General features: G+C 43.2%; 1 protein-coding gene across 1 annotated transcript in view; it reads left to right on the forward strand.

Moving 5' to 3' along the window:
• The window catches only part of SCAPER (S-phase cyclin A associated protein in the ER), a 346,349-nt gene that overhangs the window by 215,057 nt on the left and 113,260 nt on the right, over positions 1-18,032 (forward strand). Inside the window, exon 20 of the mRNA XM_030889085.2 lies at positions 8,841-8,964. Coding sequence (XP_030744945.1) covers positions 8,841-8,964 — 124 coding nt within the window. The remainder of the gene's footprint in view (positions 1-8,840; positions 8,965-18,032) is intronic.

The raw sequence follows: 18,032 nt of genomic DNA on the forward strand, positions 1-18,032 counted from the left end.
TTTCTTTCATGTAAAGCATAGAGCATTAGGAGAAAATCCCATTCCATGTATTTGTTTTTTAAAGTGTGTATTTATTTATATCTGATGATAGTTCACAAAAGGTTTGACCCAAGTTTTGTAGGAATTATATGAGTAAAATGGAAAAATAGAAATTAAAATTAAATCATAGCATAGTAAATCAATACCAAAGGTAAACTAGGCTACAACCAAAGAAGCTATAAGGCTCCAAACATTCTTTTTTTTTTTCTTTAACCAACAGCCTTACATTATTTATTGTTAAACTTGATGCAGAAGCATGAAAACCAAGGAAGAAACCAGATTATTTGCCAATAGAAGTTCAGTTGATCAAATGGTGGGAAAAGTCTTAATGCAATTCAACATGATTTGAGCCTGGGCAAATCGGCCGTGTGTGCCATCCTTCAGCGGGCTCCTTATAGTCCCAGCGTGGTTCTTCTCCAATGTCTTCTCTTGGAGTTGTACCTGATTTTATCACCGGTTTTCATTCGAATCCATTGGGGAATGGGCCAATTCTGCTTCTGTTTCTTGTTCAGGAATCTCTTGATCCTGAAAGTCTTATGAGACGACATGGTAAAGTCGGAGCAACACACACTCAGGATGGCAGAGAAACTGAGAGGGCTTCAAACATTCTAAATGTTGTACTTCCATATTAAAAAAAATTATGAATATACAATTTGATAGGTTAAACCCTATTATATAATTACAAGAAATAAAACAACGTGAGATTGGCACCAAGTTAAAGTGAGTTATCAAGTAAACAGACTAAGAAGCCAGGGAAAATATCCTGTATGTATTTATGTTAAAGATGACATTTCAAATCATTGATAAGAGGATAAAAGATTTTAAAAAAAGAGGATTTCGATGATTTAATAAATAACTTCTCTGAGGAAAAAAACAAATTTAGGTTCCTGCCTCTTGACACACTAGAATAAACTTGAAATGAATTGATAGTAAAATACCAAATCCTGAGATGATCACACACAATGATAATTCAAGGAAAAATACATATAAATGACTGGAAGGCGATGTTAATGGATAGTTATCACATCTTCCATAGAGAGACAGAGCATTTTAAGCACAGAAAGAAAGCAAAAGAGAAAAACGTCCCCAAGAAAAAGTTGTGAGGCTATATAACGTGTTCAACCTGAAAAAGAAAATCCTTAAAAATATTGGAATGATATTTTTGTGTTTTATTTTATTGCTGTGGTTTCTCCTTTTTGCATGAGTATCTGCATGTGAAACCCAGGCTAAGTACGCCTGTAGAGGCAGCAGTGAGATGGGTTTCTTGAGGTTCTGACAAGGGAGGCTGAAACAGGAGACGCCAGTAACAATGGGTGCATGAGGGGGGACAGCGGTCCACATTGATTGTGGCAGTGATTGCACAGCTCCTTCTGATGTGTGTGAACCACTGACTGGGGTGATATGTTAATTATATGTCAAATAAAACTGTTGGGAAAAAAACCCCTAAACTCAGCCATAAAGAGAAATGAAGTCCTAACATGCTGCAACATGGATTACTTTTGCAAACACTGTAATTTAAAGTAAAGAGGCATTGTACCCTCTCGCTTACATGGAAGTCTAGGATAGAAAATATGTAAAGACTGCAGTTTTTTAGTGGTTACTAGGGCCAGGAAAGGAGCCCTGGGATGGAGAGGGTTACTCGTTGGGCTGCTAACCACAAGGTTAGCAGTTCAAAACCACCATCTTTCTCCCAAGGCTTTCTTGTCCCGTGAAGATTGATAATCTCGGAAATCCATGGGGCAATTCTACTCTGTCCTATAGGACATGGGATTACGATGAGTCCAAATCAACGCAGTGGCAGGGAGTCTCTTCAGTGGAAGGGGCAGATATGGGGAGGACGTGAGGGGTAAGGAGCGAGTCATTGTTCAGGGAACACCATGTTTCTGTTGATGATGGTGGAAAAATTGGAAGCACATAGTAGTGATAGTTAAACAAAATAATGAGTGGGGTCAATTGATATGTAAAAATGTTGACTTAGCAAACATTTTGTTATATAGTTTTGCTAAAATTAGAAAGTGATACCTTAATAACAATGAAATAAACTAAATGAAAGTAAGCTGGGAAAATCGTTTGCAACATATATTAATTAACCTTTTATTCAATTTATAAACTGAGAGAACCCTTATAAAGTTTTAAGAAAATTACCCAGTCCCAAATACTAAGTGGACGCCTGCCCCTCCCCCCAGAAGAATTTATTTCAAAGGACAACATTGAATCTGCAGCTCTGGGAAAGGGGCAGATCTGATCGAGCACACGGGAGCAGATGAAGGGGGAGGAGGAGAGAGAGGAGCACATCCTGGCCCACCAGGCCTTGAGGATGATGATCCCAAATAGAGCAGCCAGTCCACAGAGAGGACCACATGGCCAGCTCCACTCTGAGACAGCACCAGAGAAATGAAAACCTTTCATTAAATTTTTACAAAGTCAATTAACAGAAGGCACGGTCATCCTTGTGTACTGTATGCTGCGTACTTGCATACTATACAGTTAGATGACAGTTTTATTTGGGGGGAAAATTAAATAACCATCTCATACTTTATCTCCAAATTGGTTGTACATTATTGGTTCAAATGTATAATATAAATCTATTAAAGTACCAGAAGTACAAAGGGCTTTCCAGAAGTTTGTAGAAAAATGGAATGGAAAAATAATGGAACTTTTCTATGAACTTTTTGAAGCCCTCTCCTATATTAAAAAATATATATTGTTTTATAATCTTAAGATTGAAGGCTCTTCTAAACCCGACACAAAGCTCAATTGCCCTAAAGGAAAACCGATAGGTTTTCACATCTAAAAATGAATAATTGTTCATAAGAAAAACTGCTTTTAAAAGTTTAGATCAGTAACAAACAAGAAAAGTGATTTGCAACATATCGTCATCAAAGGGTTAGCATCCTTATTGGCAAAGAAACTTCCAAATCAATTAAAAAAAAAAAAAAGATAAACGCCCTAATAGAAAAATGAGCAAGAGACACAGTAATTCAAGAAACTATTAACATACATGGCCAATAAACACAGGCAAAAGTCTTTAATAACACTAGCGAAAAAGAAATGCAACCTTTAAAAAATGCCAATTTTCAGCTGTCAACTTGATAAAGATTTTTTAAATGAAATTATCTAGTGTTGGAAAAAGCATGGCAAAGCGCTTTCTGAGAGAATAATTGGTTTTAATTTTTTTTTCTGGAGGGCAATTTGAATTTGACAATGTATATATCAAAGGCTTTAAAAATGTTTCTCTCCTTTGACCCAAATGATCGTTACTGGGCATTTATCCTAAGGAAGCCGGCTGAATTGTACAGAAGGATTTGTTCGGCACAGCCGTTGTGAACATGGATCTGCTGCTAACAGCGCTGTACCTCAGGCACCGTCCTGTTTGGGGAGCTCCCTAGCATAGAAAGCCCTCTGAGACTGAGAGACCTGTGGAAGGAACCAAGAATCACACACACACACACACACACCTCCCTCTGAGATTGAGAGATCTGTGGAAGGAACCAAGAATCACACACACACACACACACACACACCTCCTTCTGAGACTGAGAGATCTGTGGAAGGAACCAAGAATCACACACACACACACACACACACACACACCCCTCCCTTTTGCACCTTAGAAATCGCACAGTGCACCCCCGAAGCTGCCATCCAGAGGTTACGAAGGCAACGCAAGGGGCACCATGTACTCCACAGCTTCTTCACCATGTAATACTGTAACAGGAAAGACTTAACATTTTGAAACTGGAGCAGCAACAACCAAGCGCCAAGGACAGAGGCTCTTGTCTCCCTCTCAGCTTCTAAATCTTGTCTGACATTTATTTATATAGGGGATAAAGCAATGCTTGCATATGCATCATCTGTCCGTGGAAGAAGAGTCCACCAGTAGCCGTGGGGAACAGTGGAGTGACTGGTGGGCTTGAGCAAGAGTAGGTGTTCCCGGGCTCTGCATGTTGTACTGTGCTTCACATCTCTTATTCTAAAAGTTCCCAAGTTAAATTTTAACAGCTAAATAGTTTCAGACATACCCTCACCAGAATGCTGCAAGACTTTAAGAGGAATGAGCAATGCATTGTCCCCCACTTCTGCTTCAGCCTGTGCCCTCGTGTCGTAGAGATTATATGTTGGGCTGCTAAGCACAAGGCCAACTGTTCAAAACCACCAGTCACTATAGGAGAAAGAAGAGGCTTTCTACTCCTGTAGAGAGTTGCCATCTTGGAAACCCACAGGGGCAGTTCTGCCCTGTCCTGTAAGGTCACTGAGTCAGCATGGACTCCATAGCAATGAGCTTAAAGCTTAAGGGGTATGGGAAGGGAAGTTGGTGGGACAAGGGGGAGCCAACAACAATGAAAATGTTCTGAACTGGATTGTGGGGATGATTGCACAACTCTTCTTAATATGATTGCTTGATTAAATTGTATGCTATGTGAAGTGTATGCCAATAAAACTGTTTAAAAAGAGAGAAAGAAACATACATCGTCATGAAGGAGTGCAAGGGAGGCATGGTTTTGAAAAAGAAGAATGGATTCCCAGTGTTTGCTTCGTAGACAGGAGGCAAGCACTGTGGAAGGGCCCTGCTACGTAGATGGAGGAGTTTGCCCATCTTCCTAGGTTGGGAGGGAGACATACAGATGTTCTATGGTGATGCTTTATAACCTTCACGTCTGGCACGTATTTCTGTATGTATCAAATCGTTTCTCATTTTTTAAAGGGCAAGTGCTTTTCTAGGTCACCGTCTGTTCTTAAGTGGGGGCAACCAGAGTAGAAGTGGGAAGAACAGGTCATGGCTATTGCTGGGATAGATGGTGGCAGTGGCAGTGCAAAGAGTAGGTAGAACCAGGAGAGGTATATTAGGAGCGCTAGCGACTAGCCTGTGTGTGTCCTTGAAGGAGACCGCCATGCTGAGTTCACACAGTCGTGAGTCTGCCCTGCGTGCTCTTAAATAACGTCCGTGTCCCACTCATGGTCCTGTTCCTGCTTCCAGAGCCCCACCTAGAACCATGATGTTCTTATCTGCCGCCAGTCATGCGTTTGTGACCCTTTCCTTTATCCTCCCATGTCCTTTCTAAGCTTCTAAATCTCTGCACTCTTGGACGCTATTATAAGGAGCCCTGGTGGCGTAGTGGTTACAAATCAGGCTGCAATCTGCAAGGTCAGCTGTTCAAACCCATCAGCAGCTCTAAGGGAAAAACAGGGCTTTCTAGCCCCCTAGCGAGTCATAGTCTTGGAAACGCACAGGGGCTGGTCTGCTCTGCCCTGTGGGTTGCTGTGCACCAGCATGGACGTGATGGGAGTGAATTTAGATCCCTTTACGGTCTCTCTCATTTGGACAATTCATCTTTGTCTTTGTCTCATCTTGTTCTGTTTAAGACTTAATAAATGTTCTCCTTAAATTAAAAAAGGGAAAAGAGTCCCGGTGTCAGAAACCCAGAGGAGGACATCATCCCTATCCAACAGTGTCACCGAGTCAGAGTGGCAGGCTCAGTAGCAGGGAGTTTGGTTTGGGGTTTATGGTTTATGTTTCTGAGCAAAATGTTCTGCTTAAAAGATTTCAGATCATTGTTCAAGAATATTAACTCTTGGGAAATGTTTTTTAAAAATTACTAAATATGAGGGACCTCAAAAAGTTTCTGGAAAAATTCCACTGTTTCATTCCATTTTGACCTGAAATGCCCTCGTATGTATTTTATGAGCAGAGTAGTACATGGAAGTACAACTACCACATCCCTTGATCGTATTTTTACCACTTCTCTATACTTCTCTGTCTCTCTTTTTAGTTGGGATTTTTTTTAAGTTGGAATTTAATACATGTATCATTCTGCATTTCAATCACGTCAATAGAATTGTACAATTGCTACCGCAGTTTCCAAACAGTCCTTTTCTGCATGCACTCCTTAACTTCATCTCCCTTTTACCCCACCACCGTCACCAACTGTGCCTCTGTCCCCCAACCCCCTTATTCTACGTACTGCCCCCACAGGTTCATCAGTCCTGAGTTTCGTTTACCAAAAAACGGGTCTGTGCTTCCCTTTTCCAAATTGATTGCACGTATTTTTAAAATTATTTTTATAATCATAAAAATACATGTCTCTATAATTCAAAAGAAAAGCACTCTTTTGAAAAATCCAGACATGTTATCAAATAAATAAAATGATGCTTATTTACATTTGTGAAAGGTTTACTAGACAGAGCCTCCAGAGAGTGTCTCACAAATGGGCTACCTGTGGACCAAGCTGTTTCTGTAAAGTCCTAAGGGAGATTCCATGAGGCCAGGGAGGTGGCTCCGCCTCCCAGCTCCCTCCTGTGTGTGTGTGTGTGGGAGGGGTGTGGGTTGAGTCAGTTCATCCTGTGTGCTAGAAAACAAAGTTGGATTTTGAGACTGATGAGGGCAATGAATGTACAAATGTGCTTTACACAATTGAAGTATGTCTGGATTGTGATAAGAGTTGGATGAGCCCCCAATAAAATGATTCAAAACAAAAATAGAAAGCAAAGTTGGAAGCATTGTGATTTCTTATCCTGGAAGTAATAGCATCCATGGTACACTTTGATTTGATTCAGTTGATCAACATTTCAATTTTCCCTTATTCATTACAAGAATGATAAAATGAATAGCCCCAATGATGAGTACCATTTATTAAATATTTAGCCATGTCCCAGGCATTGAGTTCTTAGCACTTTATGTCTATTATCTCATTTAATTTTTGGCCAACCATATGAAGCTTAGGTATTGGTATCTCAATTTTACATGTGAGAAAATGAATGCTAAGACATCTGAATCATAATTTGTTTAAAATCCTAAGTAGGCTTCTAACCAAAGCACGTGCTATCACGGTGTCTGTTTCTATAACCACTGTGCTCCACTGTGCCTAGCTTTTGAACCCCAAAAAGCTTACCCATTGACATAGTCGATTCTGATTCGTATCAACCCCCATATAAGGTTTTCAAACCTGTAAATCTTTCTAGGAGCAGACAGCCACATTTCCTCTCCAACGGAGCAGCTGGTGGGTTTCAACTTCCAACCTTGTGGCTAGCAGCCCCAAACTCATCCCATAATGCCACCAGAGCTCTTTGTGCTTAGTCTGTAACTCAAACCAAACTCACTGCCATCGAGTCCATTCCAACGCACAGCAATCCCACAGGACAGAGTAGACCTGCCCCGTGGGTTTCCGAGCCTGTAACTCTTGACGGGATGAGAAAGCCTCATCTTCCTCCCGCGTTCTTAACTTTAGGAGCCTGTAAATTAAATGAAGGAGGGAACAACAATCTCAAAACAGATCATTACAACAGGAACTCACCACTGTCTCTATCCCACTACAACATAGGTTCCCAAACTTATTTGGCCTACCACCCCCATTTTCTGGTCCGTCTGGCACAGTGTCAGGAACATCATAGAGACTGAGATATTTGCTGAGTGAATGAATACTCACATGTGGTTCTCAGACGTGTGGTTCTCAACTCCGGCTGCATAGCAGAACTGCCCGTAATGCTTTTAAAACATGCTGATGTCTGTGCACATGCACACACACACACACACCAGTTTCACCTTGATGATATCTACCCCAGCAAGTGTTGGGTGGTTCTGCTGTTGTCTCTAGAGGGTTGGCTGTAAGGGACTGAAGCAACACACTGGTGGACAGGCCGGAAGAGGGCGATGGAGGCAGACCAGCAGAATCCACATTGCTCCCTCGGGCAATGCAGCCTTTAGTCACAGTCTTCCAAGCACCGGGAGAAGGCCCATTCAGACCAGGCACAGCAATGTCATGATTATCCCTTAGAGACAACACATGCCGGATGGACTTGAGCTTAGCCTGTCTCCAGGGCTTCTAAAACTTTTCCCGTTAGCAACCCCTTTTCACCTGAGAAATGTGCAACACGGGTACGCACTGCCAGAACCCCCTCAGATTCATTATGCACGTGATTTTGAATTGATTTTTGGTCCTTGCACGTTAGAAGCATTTTACTGTTGCCAAATTTTTCATAGCCCCTCACCTTCAGCCACACCCGAAGTTGAAGCTTCTTCGGAAGCTTTAGTAGGCCCACACAGGTAAGCTTGCTGCTGCTCTGGGCAAGATCTCCTCGTTGCTCAGGTCCTCCGTGTCCATGTGTGCCCAGCCTCTAGGCGAGGATGGGATGCTCTCATCAGAACCTTGCAGGACCTGTGTCCTAGGAGCAAGCCCTGATGGTACCAAGTTTCAAGCGTGGTGGTAAAGGCCAAAGTTTGAACCCACCAGCCGCTCCACGGGAGGAAGATGTGGTGGTAGGGTCCTGCAAAGATTACAGCCTTGGCCCTCTTGGGGAGGGGGGGGCAGTTCTACTCTGTCACACGGGGTCACCAGGACTCAGAACAGACTCGAGAGAACAGATAGAACAAAGCCTATCGTTTCTCCTCATGGGCACTCCCTTCTTCCGTCGTCTGCTCCTCTTCCACCCCTGGAGCCCCGGCAACAATAGCTGCCCCAGACTCTGTTCTACCAGCATTAGTCACAGGATTCCAGGATCCCACCATCCCTGGGTAATACTATCTAGCCTGAGATTACTAAGAACTCACCAGACTGGCGAATGTTTCCATTGTGTGCAGCTGCGACTATTCAAAATTAATAAGAGTGAACACTGAGCTTTGAATGAAGATTATAAGCTTTTTTTTTCACTCTAGCTGACCGACCTTATTTTAAAGTTTTGGAGTAGGTTTTTGTAGTGTGACTCCCATCCCAGGCCCGTCGCCTCTGTGCTGTTCGTTTGATGTGTTGTAAAGTGTTGGGAGAAGCGCTGTGCAGGTTTTCTTAATGGTGCTGTTCTTCTGTTAGGTCTCTCTGCAGCGCCATCAACGTTTACAACCTCACCTGCAATTGCTGCTCAGAAAACTGCACCGATGTTCTGTTTAGTAACAAGATTACCTTCTTAATGGACCTCCTGATACACCAGTTGACGGTATGTACTATGATTGCTTTGCAGTTAGAAGCAGTTAAGATTTGAGGAATATTCCCTGCAGAGAACAGCTCAAAGAACTCCATTTCCTTACCCTCCAGATGAAAAGAAACGGAGACAGTCAGGAGAGTAAAATGCTCCCTGGCAAAGGTGCCCTGGATACTTGGGAATTTTTATATTAGCGTCTCCTAAATTCCAGTATCGCATGGGCATAAGCTTGTAACACTTGGCAAGATGACAAATTAGCGTGGTGAGACGGGGGCTTTGGAATCAGTGGAATCCAGCGTCCAACCACTGGGGCCACAGGAATGAGTGCTGAGAAGGAAAAATTGGTTGCCAATTTCAGCTGGGAAGGGTGGGTTTCAGAAGGACTTTTCAATGGTCACTGGGTTGTTTGGGGTTTTTTTTCTTTTAAGTGAGAAACTCCTCTGTCAGAAAGGGACAAACCCATTTAACTTTTCAAATGGAAACAAGCAGCCGATTGTGGCCTTAAATTTTACTTCGATTCACAGATGTTGGAAGAGGTAAGTGTAGTATAATAGCCAGCAGTTTAGGTCTGACTAGGGGAGCCCCCAGAACAGAGCCAGAAGTTTCCTGGTGATGTTTCTGAGCCCCTGAGGTCCTGGTGCAAAATTGTTCTCAATCTGCAAGTTTACAACATAGGAGAGCTCATTCATTTACCTTTATTCGGCACACCATTCTCATGGCTATTCCTGAACGCGGGGCCTCACACTCTCTTCCCTTCTCCATCTGGTTCATGCTGCGTGTGCTACAGGCCTGACCTCAGGCAGTGGTGTCTTGTTATGATGCCTTTTCTGTCCCGACCCTCTTCTCCAGCCCAGGTTAGGTCATCTTTTTATGGGCATCTAGGCTTATGCCTTTCATAGATTTAATCACTTCGAATTATAATCAGCTATTGTCCATTTCCTCAAGACCAAGCCCAAACCCACTGCCATTGTGGTAACGCTTGGTAAATCTTACAGGAGCAGACAGCCTCGTCTTTCTCTGGGCCATTTCCCCACTAGTGGTAAAATCAAGGAAGACACAAGCTCACTTTTCACCGACTGCTTCCAAGATCCTAACATAGGGCCTGGCACTGAAGAAATTCACTGAGCCCTTGATTGAATGTGCGAGTGAATAAATGCACCCTAGCACAGCCCAAGCTGGAAATCAGAAAGGGAATGCTGAAGTCTTCCTCACCTGGCCTACTGACAGTGAGAGAGGGCAGCAGTGAGGTAGAATGAAGCCCAACACAGACCAACATCAACGGCTAGTAGTCGTGATGACACTGAGTCATCTGTAGAAGGGTCAGTTTTATGTGTTTTTATCTACAAAAGTAGGCACTAAAATATGAGTAAGACATCTTAGCAAGAAGAAATACATATATTTATATTGTATATACTCGTGGATAAGCCGAGTTTTTCAGCAGTTTTTGTGTAAAATTGGGTGCCTGAGCTGATATTCGGGTCAGCTTATACTCGCGTATATACGGTATATAAGAAATAATTGAAAGACAGGTCAAGAAGAGAAGACTTGGCGTCTTTTGTGGCGAATAGCCTAGATCCTAGACATTTTAAGATACTTTATCTCTTTTAATTTTCAAAATGACTTCATTGGGTCAATATTATTATTCCAGTTTTAGAGGTGAGGACACTTGAGTGCCCCTCCACCCCCCAGAAAAGTTAGCTTGCTCTTGGCTACATAAATTATAAGTCACAGAACCAAGAGTCAAACCCAAGTTAAAGGACAATCCATAAGATAAGTGCCATGCTTTTCAAAAGGAGCACAGGGAAAGGCACTCTGTACCACGCCCCTAACATTTGCAAGTCTCAGTAAGAAATGAGACGCAAACACATCCCCGTTCACCCAGCCCTCCGTGTTGTCTGTCATCAGGAGGAGTTTGCTCTGGCAAACACGTTTCCGACAGGTGCTGGAAGAAGAGCCATGAATGCCATGGGAGAGAGAGGGGTGCGTGAGATGTGAAGGAACGAGCAAGAAGAAGTAGACATGATCTTCCATGCTGACTGTCCCCTGCTTTCTGGCCATACGTTATTCTCCTTGAGAGAAACGAATGCTACCAGTGAGTCCGTGGAGAAGTGGAAGCCCCTCAGTGAGGTGCATTGACACACGGGGTGCCACAGTGGGGTCAAACATAGAGGGCTGATTTTGAGGATGGCACGGGACCAGGCAATGTTTCACGCTGTTGTAGAGAAAGGTTGCTATGAGCGGAAACCAGCTCCATGTTGCCTCATGTCGTCAGTGAGGCAGTTTGTTTACTCTCTCACTTGATAACGGCTCACTGTGTTCCAATCCCAGAAAAGTGTAGAATTTGACCCCTACCTCCCAGAAACTTCCTGCTTATGAATGGGAGATACAGGTGCATGTGGTACAGCCACAGTGGCAGCCGGTACCGAGTGCTGTGGGAGCCCAGAGGAAGGAGTTCAGGAGCTCTGGCACGGTGTCACAAAGGAGGGATATTGAAAGTAGACCTTAGCAGCTCCTAATAGCTGTCATGTGTTTGGTGCCTACCATGTGCCGGGAGTTTGTGTGCTGCTTGGTCCTCTCCCCAGCATCCGTGGGCTCCTATTTTTTTGCTTGTGCCCTGCAGGTCCGTTGACCCTCACCCAGTGCATGTCACCACACTCTGCGTGTATTCTGCTTTGTTACTCTTGCTCAGTTAGAACTGGGATCCTGCGACACTTTGTCAAACACATGTATCCCTCCTCTCCTCATATGAAGGAGCCTGGGTGGCAAAGGGATTCCGCACTGCTAGCCCCAAGGTCAGCAGTTTAAAGCCACCACTGGCTCCTTAGGAGAAAGACGAGGCTTTCTACTCCCATGAAGAGTTAACAGTGTCAGGAAATCCCCAGGGCCGGTGCTACCCTGCCCTCTGGGGTTGCTGTGAGAGGGCCTCGACTCAGCCGTGGAAATCCCCAGGGCCGGTGCTACCCTGCCCTCTGGGGTTGCTGTGAGAGGGCCTCGACTCAGCCGTGAGCTGGTTTGGTTTGGTTTTGGTTTCCGTGTAAGTGGCACTGCCTGCCTTTCCGTTCCGTTTCTTCGCTAGTTGTCTTGATTCGGCTGCTAGTGTGACTGCACGGGTGGCCGACGCGTGTGTTTCCAGGCATCCCGTGGTTGGTTGGAGCGGGCTGGGTGGATGGAGGAGGCAATTGATGCGGCAACGTTTCAATTTCTGGAAGTCACTTGAATATGTTTCCACTTTTCTTGCCAAATTAGGTATATTGCTTCTCCTAAGGGGCATATAACTGAAATGTGGACCCCTAACTTGAGGGTGATTGTTATTAGCTGCCTTCGAAACAGCCCCCGACTGATGGCAACCACATGCACAACCCTGTGCCATGACAGTGACTGGTTGCAGAGATAGTGCTTGACAGAAGGAGAGAAAATATTTGTCAACGTGTTTTCCAACAGGGATAGAAAGAGGCATGAAGGAAAGGAATTCATTGAGACCTGGTGGGATTGATAAGATACTAGATTATTAAGCACCTCGGCTTCCCTGGTCTTTAGCAAACCAGACCATTTGGAAGACTTTTTTCCTCCAGCACAGCCACCTGGGCTGTGTTTTAGCAGGCTCACCTTTCACTGCAACGGCCGTGTGCAAAGCACCACGGATGCCAGGGCTTCAGAGGGGAGGTGGGCAGTGTTCCTCACTCTGGAACCCCACAGTTGAGGAAAGAAATGGCGTACATGAACAGTAAAGACAGACTGAGGACTCCGTGATGTTATGAGAGCTACAGAGTGTCCGGCACGAAATAGAAGCTTGGTAAACATTTGATATGTAAACAAATGAACTCAGACTTAAGACACTGGAGAAATTTTGGGGAAGACGTTGGATTTGACTCTGCCTTGAGGATGGGTAGAACTTACGCAAATACAGACGTGTGATTTTTACAAAAGCCAAGTTAGTACGCAGCTTTGTTTTATAAAGGCATGGCAAAGGCACATAACTCTTCTTTTTAAACTCTTTATTGTGAAATGGGTGAAGGTTGACCGAGCAGATCCATTTTCCAGTCAAAAATGCATATGCATTTTGTTTCACCTCATTGATTGCAATTTCTCCAAGATAATTTCAGTTATTTCCCTTCCTCCCTGTGTTTCCTGTTTCCATTCCTTGGTGAATGTTGCCTTTTTCATCTCCAGTGGCTGATTATTTTAAGGTGTGTGCGTACCTCATGAGCGTTATGATTTCCCTTATTGACTGACTCTTCTTTGATTGGAAATGGAGACACAGGGGTGAATTTATGTCCAGACCTGAAGAGTTTGGTGTTGGAATAACACCAACAAGCCTATGGATAGCCTTTTTTTTTTTTTTAATGATTATACATTTTATTCCATATTTTTTCCCACTCTGTCCTGGACCGTCTCAGATGATCTCTTTCAAAGCACTTGGTTGGGACATCCCGGCACCCTATAGTTCTTCTGCTCTCCGGGTCCTGGAGACTGAGGTTCCCATCGTCCGTGAGTGCATTGGACTGTCTATTCATGCATCTTCTGTTTTCATCATTCCTCCCGCCTCTGGCTACGGGGAGACAGTACCTGCACCTTCCATGGTGGCTCATGAGCTTTTCAGGTCCCAGTCACTACATCCAAAGTGGGATGCAGAAATGTGTCTTTGTGAGCTACCTTAGAAAATATACGCTTGGCTCTTCATAGAATCACTTTTCTGCACTGTCGATGCAAAGTGAGAGTTTTAGAATAAGCTCTTCGAGGAATCTCTATGGAGCTCTGAAGAACAGTTCAGCTAGATGGGCTTCCTCTAGGAATTATGGCTAACACAGATATTTTATCTTCTAAGAAATGAACACTTTAAATATACGTTCAGGCAGATTTCTTCCTTCATCTAGTAAGTAAGTATCAAACATCTTCTGTATAGATTGCTTCCGTGCACAGAACAGTGGATCTCTAGCCTCAATATATCCCATTAGAAGACCAGATGTGCACATTGGAAGGCAATAAAAAAGACCAGTGGGAACAATAGCGCATCTGGGAGGATAGATCCACAGGTTTTTAATGTTGGACAATAACCATCTAGTCGACGTACAGATGAGTACTTTGAACTGTGGAACAAGTATCACACAGCTCCCTCCTGGCAGAATCATCACCTGGAGTTTGGTCTCCTGAGTCCCTGTCCAGGAGTCCCTTTCTATAAACTAAATTGTTGTGTGTCTACTTTCCCAAGATGACAAATAACACAGATTTTTTTTTCTGACTTTAATTTCTATACATGTTTAATATCATCACTTGGGCAAACTGTACTGAAGAAGCATTTAATTAAAAGATTTATAATTTCTTGATGTTTCCTTGCATCTCAGAGGCATTAAATATTTTACTAGCAGCCTTATTTTTAATTCATAGTGACCTGTTCTTCATGAAATATTTAACGAATACACTTATAAGTTGTGTGTATGTATTTTCTGGAGCCAAGGAGATTGTTAATTGAAAAAGGATGTACAGGCCTTGAATAATTGATATGATATTGTTGGATCAAAGAGGCTGTTGGTGAGCTCTTCAGAAGGTGACAAAGAAAATCTGAGTGCCGCCTGTTGCTGCGAGAGGATTGATTTTCCTGAGTTGTGTGCAGAGCCGTCCAGGTGGCTCTCTGATTCTCATTATCGCAGTGGAGCGCTGGGACCGCCAGTCTCCACACTGTTCTCTCTGTTCTGAGGAGCCCAAACCTGGAGTCACTCGGTCATTACCAGGGTGCAGGAAGCCTTCGGCACTCTGCAGGTGACAGCACTCTGCCCGGTGCCAGTTGCATCGTGGCTTCTATCTTTGCCTACTTGTGACACTGTTCAGCCGGTCCAGGCCATGCTGCCCGTTCCTTCATCAAAGATGTGAACTCTCTCTGTGCCCAATATGCCGTATGTTAATGGGACACAGAGAGTATCAAAACCAGAGACGAGGCCTTCAGGGAGACCCGTCAAGTTTGCTCCACTTGTTTTAGAACTGAAGACAGCAGAACTGAAAGGAGAGGGAAGAGGAGAGGTATGAGGTGGGGATACTGGCCAAAAGTTCTAAAGGCTATTGCCAGCAGATTTGAATCTCAGCCTAGCGTTCTTACCACCACATCCCATGTCACAGTGCTCATCTACATTTGGTGAGAACTATTATGGAGCCTGTGATGCTGTTCAGCTTCCTTCTCAGAGCTCTGTTTTATCAACTAACAAAAGTTCTAATGGAAGTCGAACATGATAGTGGGATGGAGGAAAGTAAAAGGAAATCAGGGAGAGAACTAGGAGGCAAAAGACATTTATAGAGGTATAAATACAAGCATGTTTATATGTAAATATATTAATATATAATGATAGGGATATAGGCCTATGTTCATATATTTATAGCTTAAGTATTAAGGTAGCAGATGGACATTGGGTCTCTCTACTCAAGCCCTTCCTCAAAGCAATAGTTTGTTCTAATAACCTGGCATTCTGTGATGCTCACCTTCCCAATATGATTGCTGAAGACAAAATGAGCGCATAAGCTAATGTGATGAAGAAAGCGGATGGTGCCTGGCTATTACAAGATATAGCATCTGGAGTCTTAAAGGCTTGAAATTAAGCAGCCATCTAGCAGGGAAGCAACAAAGCCCACATGGAAGAAGCACGCCAACTCATGTGATCATGAGGTATTGACGGGATCAGGTATCAGGCATCAGAAGACCCAAAATAAACAGCCATTTTGATGCAAATGAAGGGGGGGTCAGAATGGAGACCCCAAACCCATCTGTAGACAGTTGGACATCCCCTCACAGAAGGGTCACAAGGAAGGGACGAGCCAGCCAGGATGCAGTATAGCACTGATGAAACACAACATTCCTCTAGTTCTGTAATGCTTTCCCCCACCCCCATCATAACCCCACTATCATAACCCCAGTTCTATCTTACAAGTCTGGCTAGACCAGAGCATGTACACTGGTACAGATAAGAGCTCTCGACACACAGAATCCAGGACCGATAAACCCCTCAGGACCCATAATGAGAGTAGCAATACCATGAGGGTAGGGGGACAAAGGGGGAGCTGATCACAATGATTGATGTACAACCTTCCCTCCCCAGCAGGACGAACAACAAATATGTGGGTGAAGGGAGACAGCGGATGGTGTAAAATATGAAAATAAAAATAATTTATAAATTATCAAGGGTTCACGAGGATAGAAGGGAGGGGGAAAATGGCTCAAGTAGAAAGAAAATGTTTTGGAAATGATGATGGCAGCATATGTACAAATGTGCTCGACACAATGGATGTATGGATTTTTATGAGAGCTGTGAGATCCCCCAGTAAAATGATTTGTTCAGATTTTTAAAAATAAAAATAAACACCCTTTCACTGCAGTTATATGAAATCAGCATCACTGTAGCTTGAAGTTTTTGACTGACTACTTGAGGGGAAATGGACACATCTCCCATCATAGTGAAAAGTTCAGCACACTCTTTTCCAATACTGATAGGTAAAGCAAAATACCAAAGGAGTAGAGATGCAAAAGACTTGAAGCAACAATGAGCAAACTTGGTTCAGTGCACCTAGACAGAACTCAGTGTGCAGCATTAGAGAATGCACATGTTTTAATAAGAACACATGAACATTTTACAAGAATTGCCGATGCGTTAGGCCACAAGTCTTAATAAATGTCAGAGTCAATATCATACAGATGATTCAGTTCTATTGCCTATATGTTGAATTAACACCCATCAGACCACCCATCCTACAGATAACAAATACAATCTCTGAATGAAGTATAAAGAAACATATACCTGAAAATACTGGAGGACAGTCAAAAACAGGTTGATTGTGGATGGGGATAGTCACTTGGATAAAAGGAATGGCATTGGATACGATTTCCAGATGTATGGCTTTTAGCCTGAAGACAGACCACAATTGTTGCCCCATGAATTGACAAGAACATTATTTAAAAATACATGATCTTTCTGGCCTTAAAAAACCAGAGGATACAATTCAAGAGAAAGGCCAAACCCCAAATTGCTGCTACTGAGTTGATTTGAACTCATAACAACCCTGTAGACCAGAGTAGAACTGTCCCTTGAGTTTAAGAAACTGTAAATCTTTATAGGAGCGGATAACATCTTCTTTCTCCCAAAGAGTCACTGGTGGACTTGAACTACTGACTTTGCAATTATCAGCCTAACATGTAACCCACTGCACCTTGAGAATGCTAGCAATTTTAGAACACATCATTGTGCTTATGCGGAATTTGGACATGGATCAAGAGGCAATTATACTAACAGAATAAGGGAACACTGTGTGGTTTAAAATCAAGGAAGATGTGCATCAGTGAGTTGCATAATCTCAATTTATATGCTGAACAAATAATCAGAGAAACTGGATTATATGAAGAATGTGGCACCAGGATTAGAGGAAGGCTTATTAACAACCTGCAGTATAGGGATGACACAACCTTGCTTGCTGAAAGTGAGGAGCATTTGAAGCACTTGCTGATGAAGATCGAGGACTGCAACCTTCAGTGTGGATTATGACTCAGTGTAAAGAAGACCAAATCCTCACACCTGGGCTAATAGGTAACATCATGATAAATGGAAAAAAGGTTGAAATTGTCAAGGACTTCATCTTGCTTGGATCTACAATCAATGTTTATGGAAGTAGCTGTCAAGAAATCAAAAGATGAGTTGCGTTAGGTAAATTTGCTACACAAGACTTCTTTATAGAGTATTGAAAAGCAAGGGCATTACTTTGAGGACTAAGGTATGCCTGACCCAAGCCATACCAAGCCATGGTATTCTCCATTGCACCATATGCATGTGAAAGTTGGATATTGTGGTAGTCATGTCAACTTGATAAATAAGAATAAAGGGGTAGAGACTAGCATGTCAATCAAGTCATAAGGTAACACCCACCATGAGGATTCTGGGAAATTCCTCTTTTTCTCCTGGGAGGAGGACCACACTCTCTGCTTCACATTCCTGTTGACAAGCCACATGGAGCCCCACTGAAGGCAGCCAGAGTGCTCAGATACTTCCACCGCCACTGGATCCACAAGACTTTTCACCCACTGGCCTATGATCTCCCTACATTCGGCATCA

Source organism: Echinops telfairi, unplaced genomic scaffold (genome assembly GCF_000313985.2).
Source record: "Echinops telfairi isolate 266 unplaced genomic scaffold, ASM31398v2 ScPeMD7_7475;HRSCAF=8513, whole genome shotgun sequence".
Taxonomy (NCBI): domain Eukaryota; kingdom Metazoa; phylum Chordata; class Mammalia; order Afrosoricida; family Tenrecidae; genus Echinops; species Echinops telfairi.